Here is a 26,073-nt window from a genome sequence, read left to right as displayed (position 1 = left end):
CTAGTCTGCCTGTTCATACCAACTAATCAGCTCTAGAATACTTTCCTCTCCCTTAGAGATTCTCTGTGCTTTTCCCATGAATTCAGATAAGCCTTCATCTTCACATCTATCACTGGAAGGCCATGCCATTCTTCCACCACACTGTCCATAAAGAGTGGAGGAGTGGCCTAGTGGTTAGGGTGATAGACTTTGGTCCTGGGGAACTGAGGAACTGAGTTCGATTCCCAGCACAGGCAGCTCCTTGTGACTCTAGGCAAGTCACTTAACCCTCCATTGCCCCATGTAAGCCGCACTGAGCCTGCCATGAGTGGGAAAGCACGGGGTACAAATGTAACAAAAAATAAGTAAATAAATAATTGCCTTAGATTACTCCTGAGTCTGTCTCCTTTCACCTTCATCCTATGGCCTCTCATTCCAGAGCTTCTTCTCAATTGAGTGAGTGGTGTCTTATCTTCATTTATGTCATTGAGGTATTTCAATGTCTTTTACCATATTTTCCCTCTCTCTAAAATATATATATTGCGAAGATTATCTGCTCCCATATGCTTGACAAAGAGTGACGAGTGATAAGCCCAAACAGTTCCATGATACTGGTATGATTTAATCACAGCTGTTTAGCTTTTCTGCGTATGAAGCAAATTAATGCTTCTTAAAAACAAGAAATTCATTTGAATCCTGATGCAGGCCCAGTGAGTTGTTTAGAAGATTGAATAATAAAGATTTTGAAATAAGAAGCTTTTTCTTTGTTGTGTCCACTGTCTCTGCTTGTTTTGGACTTATTTGTGGAGTGTTCTTCTGTGTTTTGTTGTGTTGTGAAAAAGACAACTGACCATTTTAGTAGCCATTATCTAGTGGTGGTTTTAATCTTTCAAACAAGACTAAAAAGAGGAAACTTATTGAAACCCATCACAAGCAGGGTGAAAAGAAATTGTAGAAAGTTCACCTTCCTCCCCCACTCAGCACCTAAGTAAGCTGTGGAATTTGTTTCTGAATGATATTTCAGGGTAACTAATGGGGTTCAAAAGATGTTTGGAAGGAAAGATCCATTTGAAAAATTATCTAGATAGACTCAGGAAGCCATTGTTCATCCTTGGAAAAGAACTATGAGAAATCTGATCTGCTTGGGTAGTTGTGGCTCAGAGTTGCCACTGTAAGACATAATGCTGGGTTCATTGAACTGTGGTCTGGCCAACATGGCTTTTCTTACATTTTTTTTAATTCATACTTCTGCCATAGGTAGGAAAATACTACTTAAAGCTGGCAGATGAGCAGGATGAAGAAGTAAATAACTGCACTGCTGTAGCATGGCTGATTGAAGCTGCAAAGCAGGGTCGGAGAGAAGCTGTCAAAATGCTCCGAAGGTGTTTAGCGGACAGAAGAGGTATATTTTATAACCATTATTTTACCTTTTTCATTTTTTTGAAAGTGTCCTTTTGTTTTGCAAAAGAATGTGTTAGCATAAAGGGATCAATGTACTTTGGTTTTTATGTTGCACATATTAAACTGAAGAATCTCCAAGGGGCTTCTTGGCTCATTTTCTGCCTACTATTTGTAAGTTGGCTGTCAGGGATTTTTTGTGTGTGTGTGTGTGTGTTCAGATATTTCAAGGAAGAAGATTGTCTATACCCCCTTCACAGGACCCTTCATGTTTGTTGCTGCTTCACAGAGCCCTCCATGCCTGTTATTATCAAATGCGTACTATGTAATTTGTAATATGGCCAAAGTTATGTATTTTAAATTGGGACATTATGGAGAGCAGCACAAATCAGACACTTTCCATTTAACTTACATGTTCAAGTTTGAATGTAGAAATGATAGGAATCACTTAACTTTCAGTTTAACGTTTTACACCGCTATTTTCAGCATTAAGGCTTGAACACGTGGAGGGGCATAATTGAACGAAAACGTCTATCTCCATGGGCGTTTATCTCCGAGAACGGGTCCGTGAAGGGGCGGACCAAACCGTATTTTCGAAAAAAAATAGATGTCCATGTTTTATTCAACAATTTGTGAGCTGGGCATTTTTGTTTTTCAGCGATAATGGAAAATGAAAGTGCCCAGCTCAAAAACAAATAAATCCAAGGCATTTGTTCGTGGGAGGGGCCAGGATTCGTAGTGCACTGGTCCCCCTCACATGCCAGGACACCAACCGGGCACCCTAGGGGGCACTTTTACAAAAACAAAAAAAAAGGTAAAAGAGCTCCCAGGTGCATAGCACCCTTCCCTTGAGTGTTGAGCCCCCCAAATCCCCCTCAAAACCCACTGCCCACAAGTCTACACCATTACTATAGCCCTAAGGGGTGAAGGGGGCACCTACATGTGGGTACAGTGGGTTTGGGGGGGTTGGACGACTAAGCATTAAGCAGCACAATTGTAATAGGTAGGGGGGGATGGACCTGGGTCCACCTGCCTGAAGTCCACTGCACCCCCTAACAACTGCTCCAGGGACCTGCATACTGCTGCCAGGGAGGTGGGTATGACATTTGAGGGTGAAAATAAAAAGTTGTGAAACATCATTTTTTGTGGTGGGAGGGGGTTATTGACCACTGGGGGAGTCAGGGGAGGTCATCCCCGATTCCCTCTGGTGGTAATCTGGTCATTTAGGGCACTTTTTGGGGCCTTATTCATGAAAAAACAGGGTCCAGGAAAAGTGCCCTAAATTCTAGCTACAAACGCATACTTTTTTTCCATTATCGGCGAAAGGCACCCATCTCTCCTCGGCCAATAACCACGCCCCAGTTCCACCTTCGCCACGCCTCTGACACGCCCCCGTCAACTTTGTACGCTTCCACGATGGAGTGCAGTTGAAAACGTCCAAAATCGGCTTTCCATTATACCGATTTATTCGTTTTTGTGAGAGAAACGTCTATCTCCCGATTTGGGTCGAAATCTAGGCGTTTTTCTCTTTCAATTATAAGGTGGATAGCCAGGCTGAAAATCCGAATAATATACGGATAAAATATCTGAAGGAGGAAGTGAAAGCTGTGGAGTCTGTATAGCTTTATGCATTGGGGTCCTTTTGCTAACTTGTGTTAAGCAGCTATTAAATGCTAGCGAGGCCTTGCACTAACATTTAGCATGCGTTAAGACAGACTGTGCAGTAAAAATGCCATTCTGACTGCTGAATGTGGCAATGGATGGGAATCGAGCAGAACTAATGGGAGGCGGTCCTCCATAACAGTGCATGGTTGATTGATGTTCACTAGCTGTCCCAACTGCCGATAGCGTGGCTGCAGTTACGTGACATTTTCCATGCAGTGCTAGGCCAAACTATAGTTCAGAAAGTGCAACGGTGTAAATGTAGGGGCCTAAGGCAGAAGGAGGCAGAGGAGGAAAAAACATCCCCCACTGTTTACAAATCCCATTTCCATACAGCCCCCACCCCCCTCCAGATCCACGATAAGCTTTTGCAGTTTCCATTACGTTCATTCCCACTATTCCAGGACGAGTGGGTAGTTATGTCAATTGACCAGCAGGTGGAGATAGAAAATACAGAACTGAGCACCACTACATACCTCACTGCTAGCAGCTCAGCTCCTCAGTATCTTCTATCACCAGCAGGTGGCTAGACAGACTTCCTCTGTCTCTGGTTCTGATGTCTTGCTCCTGGTTCTCTGTTGAGCAGACATACCTGGTGGTGCTGGGTCCCTGTCATGCCTTCACCCTGTGGTGTTCTGCGCCTTTTCCCTGTTTTTCCTCAGTGTGAGAGCCTGCTCAGCAACCAGTCTACTCAGAAGATGAGGAGTCGCAGGCAACACAGGGAGTCTGGCAGGCCGGTGCTACTGCCATGCCCTGCTGTGACCGGGGGGGGGGGGGGGGGGGGGGGGTGACTGTGTCCCCAGTTAGCGTGTACCCAGGGTGGTGAGTTCTTTCTGCTGTGCTTCAGGCCTCGGGACGTCAATGGGAGCACTGTGTGTTGGTGGTACCAAAAAAAAAAAGTGGGTGTGTAGCGCGATGCGTCACATTTTCCGCGCAGCAGCGGTCTCTGACCATGGCAGCCCCCACTTAGTTTGCGACTTGCTGCCCATCTTGCAGTGGGCGGTGTTCCTCCTCGGGCCGCTGCACGGTGTGCAGTCCGGTTCCCGAGTGGAGGAGCTGATTCGGGGCTCGCACATACAGGGCGCACTCGGTCACAGCAGCACGTTTCTTTTGGCTCTGGTCCCCGGTGCAGTGCCTCGGCGCTTCGTCTTAGAAGAAGGTGGTAATGGTGGCCATTTTGGTTTTTTTCGGCAAAAGTGAAGCTCCCGCACAGGCAGCTGTGTAGGTGGGGGTCCCTTCGGGGTGGGGGGAGCCCTGGGACAGGGCCAGCCCTTCTTCTGCTCCATCAGGCCTTGGGCTGATGCTAGGAGCCTCTTCAGCAGGCCTAGCAGCTCCGGGGAGAGAGAGAGGCGATGGGGATCGCCTGGCCTGTTCCCAGGGCATCGCAACTGCTGCCCCGTGGAGACTTAGTCTCCGATTTCGCTGCAGTTGGGCTGCTAGGAGGAGGCCCCCTGATTTCAGAGGCACTTGCAGCGCTCCCTTGGGGAGTTTCCAGAAGGTAGTCAGGAGGCTAGCCTTTTGAAGGGCCTCAGGGGCCCGTCCAGGGTGTTCACCCATTCACCTGTACATTCGGGTCCTGCTTGCCGCAGTGTGGAGTGCATCTGACAAAGGCCTACAGGTTGGGAGGACCATGGCCCGTCCTTTTATTCTGGTGCCAGAAGGAGAGATGTTGCCTTACCTAAGTTGGACTCGGTGTCTGCAGTCACCTAGAGGGCTACCCTCCCAGTGGTTGGCAGCCTTGCCTTGAGGGATCTGCTAGATAGGTGGCCAAAACGGGCTTTGCAGCGCACTTTGAGGTGACTGCTTTGGAGCTGCTATTTGTAGCCCTTTGGTGGCACAGGCCTGTTTGCAGTGGTATTAGCAGTCCCTTTTCCTGGGGCAGTCCCCGGACTGCCTGGATGGAGGCGGGCTTAGCCTGTCTGATAGCCACAGTGTATGTCATTCTTAGTGTTTCAGCCGCAGGCATGTCATTGACGCTGTCCTTGAGGCGTCAGTTCTGGGTGTGGGTGGCGGTTGCCACTTCCAAGGCCTGCGTGGTCAGGTTACCCTTTTGAGGCACATTTCTCTTTGGGAATGACCTTAGCAATGTGGTTCAGGAGCTGGGTGAACGAGCCCCAGCGTCTTCCAGAAGACATTCCTTGTTGCTCTGCTTGCCTTACAGGCTTGGCAGGTGCTCTGTTTCGTGACAGCTCCATGTGTAGGTCTGGTTGTCAGACCTTTGGCTAGAGGGCTCGGTTTCAGGCCCTGCAATCTTCCTTCTGGGGTACGGAGAGCTGGCAGGACACTCAGAATAGCTGCTGTCTCCCGGAAATCCCAATGTAGTCAAGCCGGCTGGTCCATCTGGGCGTGCCTTTCAGGATGTGTGGTCTACCTTTTCCTCAGCTCTGGCGCTGGTTATTCTCCTCCACTGCTAATTCCAGGCTTCGTTCCTTTTCCTCGCGGCACCTTATGCCTGGAATGGACTTCCTGAGCCTGTACGCCTAGCTTCATCTCTACCTGTTTTCAAATCTATGCTGAAAACCCACCTTTTCACCACTGCTTTTGGCTCCTAACCACTACTCAATTCCCCTATCCTTGTTCCTTCTCACCCAGTACTTTCCTCGCCCTTAATTGTCTTGTCTGTCTGTATTTTTAGATTGTAAGCTCTATCGAGCAGGGACTGTCTCTCTGTGTCAGGTGTTCAGCGCTGCGTGCGTCTGGTAGCGGTATACAAGTTAATAATAATAATAATGATGATGATGGCTTCCAGTTGGAGTTCTCTCCTCCCGGTAGCTCCTCTCTTCTTACAGTCTCCTTGTCAAGGGGGCCTCTGACAGCTCAGAGCAGAAGCTCAGTTGAGGGGCTGCTGGCCATTGTTTGGGCCATTCTGGTCAGTTCTATTTTGGAGTTCCCAGGAAGACTGGAGCAGTGCAACGCAATCTGGATCTCAAGGGGTCCTCCAGTGTCCATTTTCGGATGGTGACCCTGAGGTCTGTGCTCCCATCCGTTCAGAGAGCGAATTCTCTCTGCTCTTGAGACCAGGGAGGCGTAATTACCTTCCCCTCTGCAGGCTGCTCCTGCAGTTCTTTTCTAGTTCTGGTCCCAGCCATTTCGTCTCCTCATGGGCCCGGGGCCCTTTTCCTAGGTCATGTGCGTAGCGGTCTTTCTGCGGAGACGGAGGTTTCATTTTCTCCTGCACTTGGACAGCTGGCTAATCCGGGCCTCCTCTTGCCAAGCCTGTGTGGAGGCCCCTTCAACAGTGGTTCACCTTCTGTTTTGTTTTTTCTGGTTTGGGTGTTCAATTTCAGTGGGGGCAGCTGGCGCCAGCGCACCAACTTGGAGCATCTAGGTGTTCTTTTTGATTCCCTGTGAGCTTGAGTGTTTCTCACAGAGGGACAGCGCTTTATGTTAGCGCACTGGATTCTTCGCTTCTGCTTCATTCCCAGCTTCCAGCCTGGGATTTCGTGCAATTCCTTGGTTCTGTGACAGCGGCCCTGAAAGTGGTACCTTACTCTCTGATGCGGCCAATTTATAGGACCCTGTTCAGCTCCTGGTCTCCGGTTTCAGAGGGTTACAGCTTCCGGCTTCTTTACCCCTGGCGGTCAGACAGAGTTGAGGTGGCTTCCCCATTTGTTGACCCTAGGGAGGCCCTCCCCGCGCCTGCCTTGGGAAGTGGGGTCTATGGATGACAGTTTCTTGGGCTGGGGGGACCTTTGGTCTTCAGTAGAGGTGCATTGGCCCTCTATCCTCTGGAGCTGTGAGTGGTGCGCTAAGCTCTGGAGGCTTTTTGTCACGCTGTTGGGAATGCTTTGGTTTGGGCCTTTTTGGACATAGCTTTGGCACTGGCCTCTTCTACTAGCTAGGAAGGGACTCCTAGCAGTCTGCTGGCTATGGAGCCCAGCTGGTTAATGGCCAGGGCAGAGAGACACCTGTTGTGCCTTTTGGCTGTTTTTGGGGGGTCCCTCACTTGGGGACTGACCTTCTTAGGCACACTTGGACTTCCAGCGAGTGGGAGCTGTCGGTCGAGCCATTAGTACTGGTGATGTGTCGATAGGGCTTAGTTCTTTTGGCCTATTCCTATGTCACGGTAAACATAAACAATATGTAAAAGTTCTACCTGTACCAGAAGTGGTTTTCAAGGGTGACGATGCGGAGGAATTGAAAGAAATCTTGGTGAACTTGGAAGACGTACTGAGCCAAATCAACATTTATATCAACATAATCCAAATAAACCTTTTTACAATTTTTCATGTAAAGCCCCCCCCCACCTCCCACCATCCTTCTGATCTATAGAGTAAACTTAAACCCGGTCATGTCAAATACTGTTCACATATAACAAATTACTTGAACTATCATCAGTATATTGGTCCCAAGAAGACCAATTGGGATTTTTCAGGTGCTAGCTTAACTTTATCATGTCTATTTGCCCCCAGTCCCTGAACAGAGATTCATGAGTTTACACTATATAATTGTGCATTTTTAAACTTGTTGATTTCAGTTAATGTTTTTGTAGCTACAGCTTGCTTTTCTCAGCAATCCATTCTGTGCATTCACTAACCTTTTGGTTTAAAAACAATATATATTTTTGTGTGTTTGTTTAGTATAGTTTGAAGCTCCATAACATGATCCCTAGTTTTGCTTTTTCTTCTCTGTTCTCTAGAGAAACTCCCATTCTCTAGAAAATTCTATTCTCTAAGATCCTCCTAGTCTCATCTAGCCTAGATAAAGGGTGTTGTACTGTATTTGCATGTACTCTAGAACACAACCACTGACACAGAAACAAGAGGAAAAAAAAAATGAGTGCTGTTTTTTGTACTTTTTGTTCCGTATGCCATGAATCTTGATGCTTGTCCTTTCTTTTAGGAATCACTTCGGAGAATGAGATGGAAGTGAGGAAGCTGTCCACAGAAACTGATTTAGAGAGGGCTGTGAGAAAAGCTGCCTTAGTCATGTACTGGAAATTGAATCCACAGAAAAAGAAGCAGGTGTCCGTGACTGAGCTGCTGGAAAATGTTGGGCAAGTCAATGCAGAAGGTTGGCATTTGTTGTGAAATAAAATCCAACCTAATGTTTGGTGTAACAGTATACAGCTTATTCTTGAAGTAATAACTTATGATGCCTTTGTCCCATGAGCTTTGCAAATACTGCAGAAAACTACTACTACCTGGTTACAATTACTACTGCTAATCATTTCTATGGTGCTACTAGACGTACACAGCGTTGTACACGTATGCAGGTACTTTGTCCCTAGAGGGCTCACAGTCTAAGAGTTTTTTTTTTTTTTTTTTTTTGTACCTAGGGCAATGGAGGGTTAAGTGACTTGTCCAAGGTCACAAGAAGCTGCAGTGGGAATAAAACTCAGGTTGCCAGGCTCAAAGCCCACTGCACTAATCATTAGGCTACTTCTCCATTTTTAGCTTCCTTGAAAGGATAAATGAATTTTTATGTGCTGTGCTTTTAAACCTTTAAAAGGCTAATGCTTAGCTGTGTTAGTTCCTCTCTCTTTGTGCAAAAAAAAAAAGTATGAATTTCACATTTATGATCCAATAGGACACAAAGCTGTAAGTAGGTGTAAAAGTGATACAGCTGTTCAGGACACAAAGTGCATTAAAGGTAGTAAAATGATTGAAATGCCACCAGCAGACAAAAGACTGGAAAGAGGGCCATTCTCTTATCTGGGATTTGGGTGTCGCGGAGGGGAGGAGGACTTGAGGGTATGAGGGTAAGAATAGAGGGGGTAATGAGAAATAGAAATGCAAGCACAAATATGCTTGCCTGCTCTGGATGCTGAATTAACTAGTTATGGCTTCAGATGAGCATGTAGGACCTGATCAGTACTAGAGGCCAACTGAATTTTAGTTTTCGGTAGAAGCCCTGGTTGGTCTAGTAGCCTTGTCACCATGCCAGCACCTTAGTCCAAATGGCTGGTGTGATTTCCTACTGCTGCCACTTTGAGATTGACGCTCACATGGGCAGGAGTAGAGATTGCTACTAGACCACCAGGGCATGGTGTGAGGACAGCGGCTTTCAGTTGGGGGGGGGATCCAAGGGGTGTAGGGGACCAACATTTTGTTTGGTGGGGGCCAGGGGCCTGTGCCACCCGGTTTTGGTTTCAGCTAAAACTGCAGAGAATTTTAGCTGCAGATTCAGTTTCGATCACCCTCTAATCCATGCTGACTACCTGGCTGTAGAGAGACTGGAGGTCATTTTAGAAGCTTTTTAGCATTTTCTTTAAGAGGCACATGAAGAGACACCCTCATCGAGGCCCTTTCCATGGTCCCCCACTCGTCATCCCTCAGCTCCAGTCCCAGCTCACAGCTCCAATTCCTCCTATGGAGGGGTGTATACTAGAGATTTTGAGCAAATATGCTTATAAAGACAGGTTATCAACCGTCTCGTGGACCTAGAGTCCACACATGTGTCTTCCAAGGAGGAGGAGTCCTTCGTTACCAGCGAACAAATAGATTTCCCCCTCAGGAAGTGTGAAATCTGGAGATAAGCAAACCTGTCGTGTGCGATACATGGGTACTCCTCTTTCAAAAGAGAAAATGCTTGCAGAGACTCCTCCTCGAACATCTGACCCCAGGTCTTCAGGCCCTCCCTATACCATCTAGTGAACATTTTAATCATGGCTATTCTACCAATCCAGGACAAGGTCAGATCCTCCCCATCTCCCCAGGTCCTGGACTAGTGCTCTAAGCACACCTAGGTAATTTGCGGAATACAAACCTGAGAAACACGTGGTCAACATGACTCCCAAGTAACTGATTCCTTTCTCTGGCCAATGAAATGAAAATGAGTCCTGCAGTGTACCCACTAACCTTGATGGCAAAGTGACATTAAGGGCCTCTGACTTGGTCATGTTAATTTTGAATCCAGATACCACTGAATAGTCATCTACAGTGCGCAAGAGATTTGGTAATGAGGTAATCGGACGCGTTACAGTTAACAACACATCGTCAGCAAAAAGTGCCATTTTGTGCTCTCTCTCCCCTATATTAACACCTGATATATCTGGGTTCACACGTACATTTGCCGCAGTGGGCTCCATAACCATTGCAAAAAACAGTGGGAACAGTGGGCATCCCTGGCGAGTACCCCGTGGTAATGTAAACATCTCAGAATTCCCCCCATTGATTTGCGCACAGGCCTTAGGAGAGTTATAAAAAGCCCTAATCCACCCACAGAACAAAGACTCTATCCCAAACTCTTCCAAAGCCCGATACATAAAAGGCCAATGCACCCTATCAAAAGCCTTCTCTGCATCCAGACCTAGGAGGCACATCGGCACCCGGTCTCTTCTGGTCAGATACATTAAGTCCACTACTCGTCTAATATTGTCCATGGCTTCCCTCTGTGGCACAAAACCCACCTGGTCTGGGTGTACAAGAGTTGGTAAGATAGCTGATAAGCTATTTGCTAAAACCTTTGCTAAGGTTTTAACATCAGCATTCAAAATGGATATAGGGAGATATGAGGCACATTCAATATGATCTTTGTCTGGTTTTGGTATTACAGCAATCCAGGCCCTCCATCATCGAAGGGGATAGTAGCCCTCCAGTTCCAATCTGATTAAGTAAATCTGTAAGCAGTGGCACAAGTTCTAAAGCAAATTTCTTATAGAACTCATTAGGAAGACAGTCAAGACCAGGTGATTTGTGAGAGGGTAGCCCCTTAATAACTTTTTTAAATCTCTATTGGTGGTGTTATTGTATCGCATTCAGCTACCTGGACTGGGTTAAGTGTTGGCAGATTACTAGCTGTCAAATATTCATTGATAGCTTCTGGGTCCTTAACAAAACTTGGATGTCCGTTTCAATTATGCCCCTCCACGTAACTTTGTAATTCTAAGTGCTTTGAAAATACACCTCTTAATCTATTAACTCATTAGGACCACATTTTAAGCCACCAAGAGAGCATTTCTAAACAGTTCACCTATATTTAGGTGTCTAGAGGACCCCTCTGTGTCACTGTTCTATAAAGAAAAGTGCGTGCCTATTTTCATTCATAGGATACTAGCATAACAGGTGAAATATGTGCCTGTAATTTAGGTGCGAGTACTTAAGCCAGTCATAAACCTGGTGTAGGTGCTTATACCTACATTTATGTAAATTATACCTTTCTATAATTTACACATGTAACTATGCATCTCATTTAGTCTCTGCCCATTCTAATCATTTACGTGCATATATGGTGTGTAAATGTTAGCGCCCACTTTATGGAATTACCCCCACAAGTGCTGGTAATATGGTTCAGGGACTATGAACCAAGAAGGTGGATAAAAATAAAGGTGGCTTAAAATAAAGATAAAAAGGAGTTCTGGAGAGGAGCAGCCATTTTGTTAGACTTGATAGCGTTCCTTCCCCTCCCTCCATTCTTTTGGTGTGTGTGTGTTAATGTAAAATTTTGTATTTTGGAGCTTTATTGCTTACTTAGCAGCTTTTATATGTATTCTACACACTTGTACAGCTCTTAATGTATAATTGCCATCTTTTATATGTGAAAGTGGCAAAAATTTGTACTGTCACGTATAAACAGAGACAGTTCTGCATGAAAGATACTGAGTGATATTGCTCTTTTTCTTCGTGAGTAGGCTCTTGAAATTGTCGCTGTGCTGTGCATGTCAACAAATACACGTACATTTGCCAGTGTCCTTACATGCATTTAGAAAAGGATCTGTGTTTGGCAAAACCCTTTGTTTACCACTAGGGGAGCTGTGAATGTCCACACTAAGATATCACAATTCCTACCTCAGTGTTCTATGAAAAATGGGGACTTTGGAGCAGAAATACTGTGTGTAAATTCTTTGTCCTGTAACCCCATGCCACTGTTTTGAATTAGTGATGATAGCAGAGGACACATTCTTATTGGCAAAGTGAAAAATATTTTATGACTTGCACAAGATTTTCAGCAGTAATAGATGGTAAAACATTGGACGATATGTGTGAGCTTCACTGGATGTGGGAAACTCTAGTCCTAAAAATCATATCATTTACTTAGTAGTCAAACACATTTCGAGAGCTTTCTTCACAACAGAAAATTTTGAACTGAATGGGTAAAAATATTTAATACACAGTCATAACTTTAAAAATCATTACTTAAACTCTCTGTTCCTAAACAGTATAAATGGTAATAATTTTTTGCTTGTCTGGGGGGAAATGTAGCTGCTTACATGACTAGCATTAGATTGAATTCACAGGTGCATGATCCTGCATAGTACTACTGCACTAATACAGGATCTGTGAAATATTTGCTTGAAATGTGGCTCAATATTTTATAATGCCATAAAAGTCGTTGTCAGTATACTTTGTGAAACTCCAAGTGGTTCTCCCAAATGAGTTTTCATGATTTCAGATAGTGATGCCAAAACCCTTGTCCCAGAAATAGAGCATGATTTTCAATCATTACATCATTCATAATAGTTTCAACTTATGATGAATCTTGTTTTTCTTGCAGATAGAGAAAAACATCCAGGACCAATTCCAAAGACAATGCAAAAAGAAAGGAGAGTCCTGGAGCGATTGGTTAGCAGTGAACGTAAGCAGATAGACCTTGTTCTTCATTGTTTTCTTGTTCCCTGACACTCTCTGGTTTTCACATGTATATATGAATCACTAAAATAGAACAAGCAAACTTTCTCCGTTACCTAGATAACCTTTTAATTAGTAGAGGAACGGACTTCAGAAACTCTACAACAGCAGATCCAGCTTATAATGGGACCGCTGATTGCTCTACTCTGCTCTGCGTGGCCAATTATTCGACTCACGCTGGCGAGAATCCTCATCAGTCCAAATCCTCCCTTACTAGCACTAGCAGTAATATGTTTTTTACATTAAAAAAAAAAATTTTTTACACGCTGTGCAGTTTAACAAGCAAATACTTAGCTGTAGCTGTGCTGGAATGGTAGCAAATGTCCGCACCCAACAGCGAGCCCCTGTTTCGCTCAATGCTTCTAAGGGGCCGGTCTTTTCATCTTTTCACAGCACCTACAGTAATAAGAAACATATCTTACTGGCGATTATCCCTTCAGAGAGGAGTGCTCTCTACTTCTACTACCTATATGGGACCGGTAGATACCTTCCACAAGCCACCAGCCAGCGCGATCACAGCTGCTGTACTGAACCTGGGCAATTTAAGCTACTTCCGGGTTACTGGCAACCAATCCTAGCACCCAATCTATTTAAAAGTCTTTCTAGTTGAATGCTGTTTAAAGGAAAACCTTCCATTCAATTTTATTATTTAGACCTTGCGGTATTAAGGATTTTAATTTATAGATCCAACGCTGTTCTCTTTGTGTCAGATAACGGTCACGATCCCCGCCACGAATATGAGCGGGGATGTGATCTATCACAGTACATCTATAATCTTCAAATTTATGTGAATACTCTACACTATGTTGCACTAGCGGAGCTTCTACTACACTATATTTTAAATTATGCTTGTGATCACTAAGCCTGTTCTTCAACATACGAGTCCTTTTGCCTATGTATATCTTGCGACACGGACAAATCAAAATATAGACCACGTGATTAGTTTCACAGTCAGTCACATGTTGCAATTTATAACTTTTACCATCTACTGGATTCTGAAAAACATCTTCTGATAACATTATCATACAAAATGTACACTTAGTACATGGTTTATGACCCAATTCTACTGATCTCTCTGAATTGTCAACCTTATCTCGGAACAATTCCTTTAAATTAGGACCCCTAGAGTACGCTATTCTGAGCTCTTGCTTACTAAATACTGGATGAAGTTGCATAATCTTCCAGTGTTTCTTCAGAACTTGCACTGCACTCGTGGTCCCCTGCATATATCTGATCACACAAGTTTGCAGATTTTTCTCTTCCTCTTTATTATCAGTTGTAAGCAAATATTCCCTATGATTGTACTTTGCTCGGGAATATGCTTGTTTTATAATATGATCAGGATACCCTCTAGGTTTTTAATTTATGCTTCAGTTTCTTGGCCTGTATTTTAAACTCTGACATATGAGTACAGAGTCTACGAACTCTTAAAAACTGAGCAAAAGGTAAACTCTCCCTAGTACTCCTAGGATGGTGACTCGTAAAATGTAACAACGTGTTACGATCTGTAGATTTAACATACATAGACGTGTTCAATATACCTTGATTTTTGGTAACCAGGACATCTAAAAAATTCATTTGTGTGACCGAATGCTGCATAGTGAACCGAATATTATGATCTCTTGTATTTAACCACCCGTGGAACTGCTCTAAATTTCCATCCCATAACATAAACACATCATCAATAAACCTGTGCCAACTTTTTACACAGGTAACCCATGGGTGGAGATGTAACCATTGATCTTCAAAGTTCATCATATACAAACAAGCAGTTGAAGGAGCACATGTTGCACCCATCGCTACCCCTTTCTTTTGTAGATAAAATTGATTTTGAAATACAAAAAATTTTTTTGTTAATGCAATGTTTACCAGACTCATCAAAAAAGAGGTGGGAACTTGATGGGGACGCTGCCGCTGTTCTAAACTAACCTCTAAAATCTGTAAACATTGAGATAAAGGGAGAGACGTGTATAATGATACTATGTCAAATGTCACAAGGACCAAGGTATGCACCCCTTGAGCCATTGTATTCAAGATATTCAGAAAATGAGAACTATCTCTAACATAAGTCCTCCCTTGCTGCACTAGAGGCTGTAAAAACCAGTCCACATATTGGGATAAGGGTTCTAATATCGAATCCACTGAAGCAACAATCGGTCTCCCTGGGGGAGCCGTTTGATTTTTATGAATCTTTGGAACGGTATACAAATAGGGTACTAGAGGATGTTTTTTGTTCAAAAAGGCAAATTCTCGTAATGTCAAAAAACCCTCTTCAATCCCGACTTTACTTGTATTAAAAATTAGTTCTTGCAACTCCGTCGTCGGGTCATGTTGTAGTAATTGATAAGTAGTTGAATCTGATAACTGACTGAGTATTTCAGCTTCATAATACGATTTATCTAGCAAAACCACTGCTCCCCCTTTATCCGCTCTTCTAATAATAAGATCTTCATCCGATTTTATAGATTGCAAAGCTGCCCATTGCTATTTGGACAGATTCCACGAAGATCTTTTTTTGCTTAGTTTTGATACTTCTTCTAAGACTAGCTTTTTAAAGGCAGCCAATAATGGATCTATTTGGCCCGGGGGAGACCATGTGGATTTGTTTCTCATGATAGATCTATCAGTCTGTTCTTCTTTATCACTAAAAAATAATTTTAAATTCAAAGTTCTAACAAATCTTCCAATATCAATCTGAAACTGGAAGAAGTCAAACCTCTGTGTAGGGACAAACGTTAATCCCTTACGCAGCACTTCTTGTTCGATTTCTGTTAAACGTCTCAAGGACAAATTAAAAATTATGTCTTCCATTGGTCTTGAGCAAGAGTTTGTGGTCTGTACGATTGGGTTCCTCGACGAGTCCTCCCTCGTGCCCGTTGTTTCTGGCCTCGTCCTCGCTCTAAAAAACTTCGACGGGATCTGATTTCTTCACTTGATCCTGAAGACGAGGAGGAACTGGTCTCGAACTGCACTCCTTCCCTTCTAGGGTGATTATTAGCTGAATCCATCTCTGAGGGACGCATCCATCGATAAACCAAATTGTTCTTATAGTCCTTCTCATCCCTAGAAAATTTCTTTGCTTTTTGTTTCAACAGTTGTTGTTTAAATCTTTCAATATTTTCTTTAATATCTGCATGTTGCCGATCGAACACACCCATTCCTATCTTTGCTTGTAGCCCTCTAATCTCTTCATCTATTTTCAATTTACAATCTTGTATTTCCTTTTTACTACGTTCAATTATCAAAAGCATTACGTCTAGGGAGCATCTATTCAAGATTTTGTTCCACTTATCTACAAACTCAACATCTGACTTAAAAATTTGTGGACCCGTATTCATCCTTAAACCACGAGGAATCCATTCTTGTTGGCAGTAATCAATCAAAGCCGCCCCATTGACTTCTAACTTAGTAATATCTTTATACATCTTCAGTAAATTGTCCATCTGGTAAGGCATTGATGGTCCCGTTGTAGAAAGACCACCAAAGATGTCTCTATTCGTTAATAAATCAGAGGCTTCTTCTACCGAGAACCCATACGTGGTTTTCCAAGAGCTCTCTGCCATCACTCTTCAGTTGTTAGACTATTATCTTGGTGCTTGTCTGAGTTTGAACATACAAATCTGCAAACTTGTGTGATCAGATATATGCAGGGGACCACGAGTACAGTGTGAGTTCTGAAGAAACACTGGAAGATTATGCAACTTCATCCAGTATTTAGTAAGCAAGAGCTCAGAATAGCATACTCTAGGGGTCCTAATTTAAAGGAATTGTTCCGAGATAAGGTTGACAATTCAGAGAGATCAGTAGAATTGGGTCATAAACCATGTACTAAGTGTACATTTTGTATGATAATGTTATCAGAAGATGTTTTTCAGAATCCAGTAGGTGGTAAAAGTTATAAATTGCGACATGTGACTGACTGTGAAACTAATCACGTGGTCTATATTTTGATTTGTCCGTGTCGCAAGATATACGTAGGCAAAAGGACTCGTATGTTGAAGAACAGGCTTAGTGATCACAAGCATAATTTAAAATATAGTGTAGTAGAAGCTCCGCTAGTGCAACATAGTGTAGAGTATTCACATAAATTTGAAGATTATAGATGTACTATGATAGATCACATCCCCGCTCATATTCGTGGCGGGGATCGTGACCGTTATCTGACACAAAGAGAACAGCGTTGGATCTATAAATTAAAATCCTTAATACCGCAAGGTCTAAATAATAAAATTGAATGGAAGGTTTTCCTTTAAACAGCATTCAACTAGAAAGACTTTTAAATAGATTGGGTGCTAGGATTGGTTGCCAGTAACCCGGAAGTAGCTTAAATTGCCCAGGTTCAGTACAGCAGCTGTGATCGCGCTGGCTGGTGGCTTGTGGAAGGTATCTACCGGTCCCATATAGGTAGTAGAAGTAGAGAGCACTCCTCTCTGAAGGGATAATCGCCAGTAAGAAATGTTTCTTATTACTGTAGGTGCTGTGAAAAGATGAAAAGTCCGGCCCCTTAGAAGCACTGAGTGAAACAGGGGCTCGCTGTTGGGTGCGGACATTCGCTACCATTCCAGCACAGCCACAGCTAAGTATTTGCTTGTTAAACTGCACAGCATGTAAAAAAAATTTTTTAAAAATGTAAAAAACATATTACTGCTAGTGCTAGTAAGGGAGGATTTGGACTGATAAGGATTCTCGCCAGCGTGAGTCGAATAATTGGCCACGCAGAGCAGAGTAGAGCAATCAGCGGTCCCGTTATAAGTTGGATCAGCTGTTGTAGAGTTTCTGAAGTCCGTTCCTCTACTAATTAAAAGGTTATCTAGGTAACAGAAATAGTTTGCTTGTTCTATTTTAGTGATTTGTATGTTCAAACTCAGAGAAGCACCAAGATAATAGTCTAACAACATGTATATATGAGTAATTTTAAAAACCTTTTATATACAAGAGCTGTGGGTTTTTTTTTAATGGTTTGTTTTTAAATGCATTGGACTATATGCAAATAAAAGTGTCCATGTAGCCAAGTGTATTCATATTTTGACTTACCATAAGCAGAGGCATTTCCAGGGAGCCAGAGCTAGAATGAGGTCAAATTGCTTTTCAAAATACAAAATTAGGCACGTTTTTTAAAATTTCCTCAATTTTTGTACTACAAAGGTGTAAATGTGTTGTGGGTATTTTTCCTGAGAACTTTTTCAAAGGGAACTAGGTGTAATTTAGGTACATACTTGATAGCACAGTTTGGGTAGCTTGTTACATTATCCTTGTGATTGTATGTCTGGATTGTAGTGGGTATCTTTGAAACTGTGTTCCAAAATTGGCGTACATAGATTGGGATTGTATTGCTTGAAATCAAGCATAGTTACTTGCCTGATGATTCTGAGTAACCAAGGTGTTTTGAACTCTTATCCCATGTTCCTTAAATTATAGGCTAGCTTTTTAACTTATGGACCATAACTCCTTTCCATATAAGCAATCACCTCCAAGCTTCAGAAAAAAATTTGTTTTTTTACTCATTTCTGCCCATAATTGATTGCTGATATGTGTTGTAAGATCCAAATTTCAGATTAATCTCTTTAAATAGGAGAGCCCTAGAACTATTAGGCCATTTTGCTCAAATTTCTATATATTGCACTTCCATTGGCTTATGGGTTTTCCTGATGTTTCCTAAGCCAAGTCTGCAGCCAATGAACTATCTGACCAATGGTTTAAAGGAGTCCTCTCTTGCTTTTTTGTACATTATGTATTTACAGCTCTTGGCCAACTAGGTGATATTAAAATCCTATTAAAAAATAATAAACCTGAATCTCTATGCTGTAGTCACTGAGTGTATTAGAATTGGTGCTGAAATTGTCACGGCTTGTGATGATTTACTCCCCTATGATAGCCACAACTTGAAGCTGTTATACTGTGAGTTTTGATTCTGTTCTCAACTTCATCTGAATACTCCCAGTTTCTGTAGCTGGCTTTTTGGTGAAATTTGAGGAACACAAGTACAACATAAACTGTTTTAAATTTCAGCTAAGAGCTATATTGCTTTGGATGATTTTGTTGAAATAACCAAGAAATATGTGAAAGGAATCGTCCCTACCAACCTGTTTGTGCAAGATGATGATGATGATGAGCTGGCTGGGAAGAGCCCTGATGAACTGCCACTCCAGCAAAAGGTGATGACTTAGTGCAACAGTTAATGCATAACTTTGTACCACACTTATTACATAGTAAGTGATGGCTGAAAAAGACCTGTACAGTCCATCCAGTCTGCCCAACAAGATAAACTGATATGTGCTACTTTATATGTATACATGACCTTGATTTGTATCTGGCATTTTCAGGGCACAGACCGTAGAAGTCTGCCCAGCACTAGCCCCGCCTCCTAACCACCGGTGCTGCCACCCAATCTCTGCTAAGCTTCTGAGGATCCATTTCTTCTGAACAGGATTCCTTTATGTTTATCCCACGCTTTTTTGAATTCTGTTACTGCTTTTTCATCTCCACCACCTCCCTCAGGAGGGCATTCCAAGTATCCACCTCTCTCCGTGAAAAAATACTTCTTGACATTTTCTTGAGTCTGCCCCCCTTCAATCTCATTTCATGTTCTACCGCCTTCCCGTCTTCGGAAAAGGTTAGTTTGCGGATTAATACCTTTCAAATATTTGAATGTCTGTATCATATCACCCCTGTTTCTCCTTTCCTCCAGGGTATACATGTTCAGGTCAGCAAGTCTCTCCTCATACGTCTTGTAACGCAAATCCCATACCATTTTTGTAGCTTTTCTTTGCACCGCTTCAATTCTTTTTACATCCTTAGCAAGATTAGTGTTGTTAATATTGTAGCAGGTTCACTTTGGTCTGGGGAAATCTATTTTCAAAGGTGAACTGGTTTCAGTTTTCATTGAACTGCTTTGATAGTGTTACTCCAAAGCAGTTCAAGCAAGGAAAAGAACTACAATAATTTAGAAGAAAAAGGAGCCAAGACAGAGCAGAACAGAAAAAGTAAAACAAAGTCTGAAACCGACAATACATGGCACCAAGCACCAAATTCCCACAGAGGATTTAGAGTAATATGTCTTTAGAGTAATGTAAGTGTAAAACATAGACCACATGGTCTTTATCTGCCGTAATTTTCTGTCAAGTATGTCTATCTATACCAACTACTGAGCTCTACAATCCCTTTAAAATCCTCTGCTTATTCCATGTTTTCTTGAATTTAAATAGTCATTATCCACACCTCCTCTGCCGGGAGGCCATTCCCCATGCCACTACCATTTCTGTAAAGAAATATTTCCTTAAAGTAGTCCTGAGTTTATTTTCTTGTTTCAGAGCTTCCTTTCAAGTGAAAGAGCTCTCCTCTTGAACATTTATGTCATGAAGGTATTCAGATAAGTACATAAGCATCGCCATTCTGGGACAGACCAAGAGTCCATCGAGCCCAGCTCCCTGTCACCGACAGCGGCCAAAAGAACAAGCAATTTGTCCCGCCCATCCTAGAAATACTGTATTATTCCCTCATCCATTCAATAACATTCTATGGCTTTTTCCTCCAGGAAGCCGTCCAACCCTTTTTTGAAGTCCGCTAAGTTAACCACCTTTTCCGGCAGCGAATTCCAGAATTTAACTACACTTTGAGTGAAGAAAAATTTCCTCCGATTTGTTTTAAATTTACCACACTGCAGCTTCATCTCATGCCCCTTGTCCTAATATTTTTAGAAAGCGTAAACAGACGCTCCACATTGACCCGTTCCATTCCATTCTTTATCTTAGACTTCTATCTTATCTCCCCTCAGCCGCCTTTTCTCCAAGCTGAAGAGCCCCAGCCTCTTCAGCCTATCCTGATAGGGAAGTCATCCCATCCCCTGTATCATCTTTGTTGCCCTTCTCTGCACCTTTTCCCTATTCACCTTTTTTCCAGCTCAAGTCTAACCCCATATACTTTGACAGACCAATGACCATTTTGGTAGCTGCCCTCTTGACCAACTCCATCCTAATTCGTTTTTGAAGATGCAGTCCCCAGAATTGCACACAATGCTTCAAATGAGATGTCACCAGAGACTTTTATATAGAGGGACTATCATCTTTTTTTTTTTCTGCTTGGACATTCCTCTCCCTATATACACAAACATCCTTCTAGTTTTTGCTGCACCTTTTCAGCCTGTTTGGCCACCTTAAGATCATGAATCTTGGTGATGGAAGATACTACAATGGAGGCAGATGGCTGCATTAATGTAACAAAAAAAAAATTAGGGTACTTGAAAAGAAAGTGGAGGATTAGGCTGCCCATATAGACAACTTGGAAAAACGAGCACAAAGGGACAGTTTATGGCTGATTGGCCATCCAGAGATAATGCCTGATCACAACCTGGGAACCATATTGGAGTGTTGGCTCAAAACTGAGTTTTCTTTATCTGACAGCATGCACCCTCTCTGCCTTGAGAGAGCACACAGAGTAGGCCACAAGCCATGTGCAAAAGTGATGAAAGTCCACAACCATATCCACAAAATTGAAATACTGAGGGCATATCAGCAAAAACAGGATAAGCTGAAATATGACAGTAATCCAGTCTGCATATTTCAAGATTATTTAGCAACATTGGCAGACAAAAGAAGTCTCTTTTCTCCTGTTTGTACTGAATTGAGGAATTTACAAATCAGATTCATGCTTACATATCCAGCTATATTGAGGATACAACAGATGGACAATGGAAAAACTTTGATAATCCGCAAATGGCAACAGAGTATGTCAAGGCACTGAATATATGAGGTGTGTCAGAAATGCATGTTATTGTTCTACAGCCATGATATAAAGCAGGTATTGTTTTGTAGCAGAGTTGATCAGAAAACAACTTCTTAGGAGCGATAATTTGTAATGTTATTAGAGAGGGTTGGAGAGCCCTAAACATTGGACGTTGTCTTACATATTTCCCCATAGTACTTAGAGAATATATGTGGGGGCATACAGGGAATAAGGGAATTGATGAGGGAATATGGCAGTAATGGGAAGAATGTAATTTTGAGCAGTAGGGAGGGGCGGGTGGAGGGCTGAGAGGCATTGTGTGAATCAGAAGGATGCGATTTGGTGTGTAGTGTGGATGCAGCAGTATGTATGGAAATTGATATATTGTCATGTGAGGCAGGGCACTTGGCAACATACAAAATTTATTGGGATCGCAATAAATAAGACATTTAATAATAGATGAGTAAAACCCCTGTAAGAACAATACGATTCCTATCATGGAATGTTTGTGGAATTACATCTCCCATGAAAAGAACAAAAATTCTGGGAGCCTTGAATAGGCATAAAGTGGATCTTATCTGTTCCCTCCATAGGGAGAGTGGCTATTCTAATCCGGAAATCAGTTCACTGCACAGTCTGCCAGACTTTTACAGATGATCAAGGCCATTGTGTAGGAGTAAACCTTATAGGGTCTTAAGATGGTCCAGGTGGGTGTATATGGTTCAAGCCCTCCCCAAAAATTCTTTCAGCCAGCTTGCCCACGAGGGTATGGGCCATTCAGATTTATCCCTTGTGCTGATGGGAGATTTTAATGCTGTTGTAGATACCTGTTGGGACCATATGCCCAAAAGGGGAGGGCAGGTACACAGTGGGGAAACAGACTTGCAGATATTTTGTAATGCCCTGAATGTGCTCAACCCATGGCGCCTCCTCCATCCAGAGGAGAAAGACTTTACACACACATCCAGGGTTCATAGAAGTATGTCTAGAATAGATTATATATTTGCAAGTCAAGCCCTCTTTTCAATAGTTTCAGCTGCAGTTATAGGGTCTGAAGAAATATCTGACCACAATATGATTTGCATAGATATAGATAGTGGTTCAGTAACAAGGGGTGGCACTTTCCTTGTTATTTATCTTCCTCCCTGAGTTTAAATCTTACTTCAGACTGAGTGGATGGCATATGAGGAGTATAATAAAGTGCATACTTCCCAGGCATGTCTTTTTGTAATGGATAAATTTAGCATATGTGTGACTTTTTGAGACCTGTATCTAGATTTTGCACAATTAGACTTCAGCTGAGCTTTTGAAATTTAACCCTGCACATATACACATCTACCAGCACTATACTTAGAGAAGAACTGAAAGTATTTGGGCGGGGAAATGAAATTAATATATTGTACTTTCTCTCTTTACAGATTTTAAAATATCCACTTCATGCCATTACAGAAATCAAAGAATATCTGATTGATCTCGCATCCAAGGCTGGAATGCACTGGTTGTCAACTCTTGCTCCAACTCATCACATCAATGCTCTCATCTTTTTTTTTATCATCAGCAATTTGACAATTGATTTTTTTGCTTTCTTTATCCCATTAGTGATCTTTTATCTGTCCTTTATTTCTATGGTGATTTGTACTCTAAAGGTTTTTCAGGACAGTAAGGCCTGGGAAAATTTCCGCACCCTAACTGACCTATTGCTTCGTTTTGAGCCGAACCTAGATGTTGAGCAAGCAGAGGTGAACTTTGGTTGGAATCATTTAGAACAATATGTTTATTTTTTAATCTCAGTATTTTTTGTAATATTTTCCTTTCCCATCTGCAACAAAGATTGGATTCCGTTCTCTGAGTTGGCCACTATCTCCATATTCTTCACGGTTACTAGTTATATGAGTCTGAGCACATGTGCGGAACCCTACACTCGAAGAGCTCTGTTGACTGAAGTGACTGCAGGATTTCTCTCCTTGTTGAGGGCTCTTCCTGAAAATTGGACCTATCTGAGGTTTTTGGGTAAAACACATTATACCATTCCTGTAGGCCATTTCATTGTGTTAAATGTTAGCATCCCATGCCTACTGTTTGTCTACTTGTTTTATCTCTTCTTTAGAATGGCACAATTACGGGATTTTAAAGGTGTATATTGTTACCTAGTTCCATACCTGGTGTGTTTCATGTGGTGTGAATTATCTTGGGCAATTCTGTTGGAGTCATCTTGCATAGGCCTAATTCGTGCATCTGTTGGATATCTTCTGTTTATATTTGCACTCCCAATTCTAATAGTAGGCATTGTAGTGATGTGTCTTGTTCAGTTCATAAAGTGGTTCATATCATTGGAGGTTACCAAGATTGTAGTAACTCTTGTACTGTGCATTATCCCTTTGCTTCTCCGATGGTGGACAAAAGCAAGCTTCTCTCTGTTGGAGATGATGAAATCTTTATCCAGAAGTTCTATTGTCAAGCTCATTCTGGTGTGGATCACAGCTATAGTGATGTTCTGTTGGATTTATGTTTACCGATCTGAAGGAATGAAGGTTTACAATTCTACCTTAACATGGCAACAGTATAGTTTCTTGTGTGGTCCTCGTGCATGGAAGGAAACAAACATGGCTCGAACCCAGATTTTATGCAGTCACCTAGAAGGACATAGAGTGACCTGGACAGGAAGGTTCAAGTATGTTCGTGTTACAGATATCGAAAACAGTGCAGAGTCAGCCATAAATATCCTCCCATTTTTTATTGGTGACTGGATGAGATGTTTGTATGGTGAGATGTACCCTGCATGTGAGCCACAGAATATTCCCATGGAAGAAGAGGAGCTCTGTCGTCTGAAATTTCTCACAAAGCACTCATGCCATATGAAAAAATTTGATCGATACAAATTTGAAATATCAGTGGGCGTGCCTCTCAATGGTGTAAATGAAGATAAGACATTGGAAGATGATATAACTAAAGACATTGTACTCAGAGCAAGTAATGAGTTTAAAAAAGTGCTACTCAGCTTAAGGCAGGGAAGCGTGATCGAATTTAGCACTATCTTGGAAGGTCGCCTTGGCAGTAAATGGCCAGTCTTTGAACTGAAAGCCATAAGTTGCTTAAACTGCATGGCCAAACTGACCCCTGCATCCAGGCATGTGAAAATAGAGCATGATTGGAGGCTTACAGTTCATAGAGCAGTTCGATTTGTATTTAATTTTTTCTTTTACCCATTCCTTTCAGCTGTGTAAGGTAAATCCTAATGAACCTAATCTGGTATATTGTATAATGCTACCAAAGGTTTGACTTTCAACAAGACTAGCTTTAACACTGTGTTCAGAACCATTTGCTTTGTTAAAACGTTGCTGCTTTGTTCCATGTCTCACTGGGAAAGGGAGAATAGTATTCTAAAGCTTTTTTTAAGGTTGGTATGTCGGAAGGGGAGAGGAGAATCGTGCATATGCCCCTAAGTACCTAAATGCACACCCAACACAAAAACATCTTGCCAAGATCACACACACTTTTTACAAAATGTATTTTTTGCTTTTATATATATATATATATATATATATATATATATATATATATATATATATATATATATATATATATATATATATATATATATATATATATATATATATATATATAACTTGGGTAGATTAAGCTACTTGATGGTGCAGAAAACACTTTTATTTTCTGTTTTTAATATGAACAGAACTGTCTAGTTTGGTGCCTTAAAATGTATTGCGTTGACAAGCTGGTTTGTACATTTGCTTGTTTTTTGAACATTGAGAATGGATTATTATTCAGTGGTACATGTGTAGTAGGAGGGGAGAAAATCATTTGTGTTGGTCTTATGAGAGAGATTTTCTGAAAACATTCATTGCTTCAGAAATTTTTGAAGCCCTATTGTGTATGCATCTGTTTTAATTACTTTGCAGAAAATTATCCATGATGTTGCACAATATAGCAGAAATTAAACGGACCAGTGTTGACCATAAATATTGATTTCTTCACCAGTTTTCATATAGCTTGTAAGGAATTTGTGCCGTATTAAGGATATGCAAGATGTGTGTAAGGGGTGTTCATATATAATTGTTACTGTTTCATGTAATAGGTTATTTTCGTAAACATGTCATTGTGGTCAAATCACATTGACAATATTTATTTTGAAAAAAAAACAACAATAAATAAACAGTGGTGATAGAGCCAGCCCTATGACTCAGGGAGCAGCACAGTCCACTCTGGCAGTTCAGGCCCCTCATCTGATATGGCCAGCTAGGCCTGGATGCAAACTAAAGAGGCTCGGGGAAGAGGAGTAGATAGCAGCCATTTCAGTGGTGGTTACTGTGAGGGCAGTGGCATAGCCAGATACCCAATTTTGGATGGACCTGGACCCAAAGTGGGTAGGCAGAAGACCCCCCCCCCCTCCCAGACAGTCCAGTCGCCTGTCTCTCAAACCAACCAATTACGTTTCCCTCCCCCCCCCCCCCCCCCCAAAGCATACCTTTTAAACAACAGATCTTCGCCAGCATCAAGCAGCAGCTGATACAAACTCCTCCTGCCAGCCCCCACAACCTTCCCTTTGATGTACTCCTGCCTCTGCAGAAACTGGAAGTTTGTCAGAGGGAAGGCTGTGGCGTCCGGAGCAGCGACTGATACACACTCCTCCTGCCAGCCCCCAGAGCCTTTCCTTTGATGTACTTCCGCCTCTGCGGAAACAGGAAGCTGTCAGAGGGAAGGCTATGGGGTCCGGCAGTAGCAGTGT

The 26,073-nt window shown here is 42.3% G+C and overlaps 1 protein-coding gene across 2 annotated transcripts in view; it reads left to right on the top strand.

The window, feature by feature from the left end:
- WFS1 (wolframin ER transmembrane glycoprotein) overlaps positions 1 to 24,850 on the top strand; it is a 60,630-nt gene extending 35,780 nt beyond the window's left edge. For both annotated transcript variants that reach the window (XM_030191170.1, XM_030191172.1), the window contains exons 4-8: positions 1,237 to 1,381; positions 7,882 to 8,052; positions 12,475 to 12,555; positions 18,618 to 18,763; positions 22,748 to 24,850. In XM_030191170.1, the coding sequence (XP_030047030.1) occupies positions 1,237 to 1,381; positions 7,882 to 8,052; positions 12,475 to 12,555; positions 18,618 to 18,763; positions 22,748 to 24,553 (2,349 nt within the window). In that variant the 3' untranslated portion in view covers positions 24,554 to 24,850. The remainder of the gene's footprint in view (positions 1 to 1,236; positions 1,382 to 7,881; positions 8,053 to 12,474; positions 12,556 to 18,617; positions 18,764 to 22,747) is intronic.
- The last annotated feature ends 1,223 nt before the right edge of the window (positions 24,851 to 26,073 follow it).

Source organism: Microcaecilia unicolor, chromosome 2, assembly GCF_901765095.1.
Source record: "Microcaecilia unicolor chromosome 2, aMicUni1.1, whole genome shotgun sequence".
Lineage (NCBI taxonomy): Eukaryota > Metazoa > Chordata > Amphibia > Gymnophiona > Siphonopidae > Microcaecilia > Microcaecilia unicolor.
This window is presented reverse-complemented; position numbering and strand designations above follow the sequence as displayed.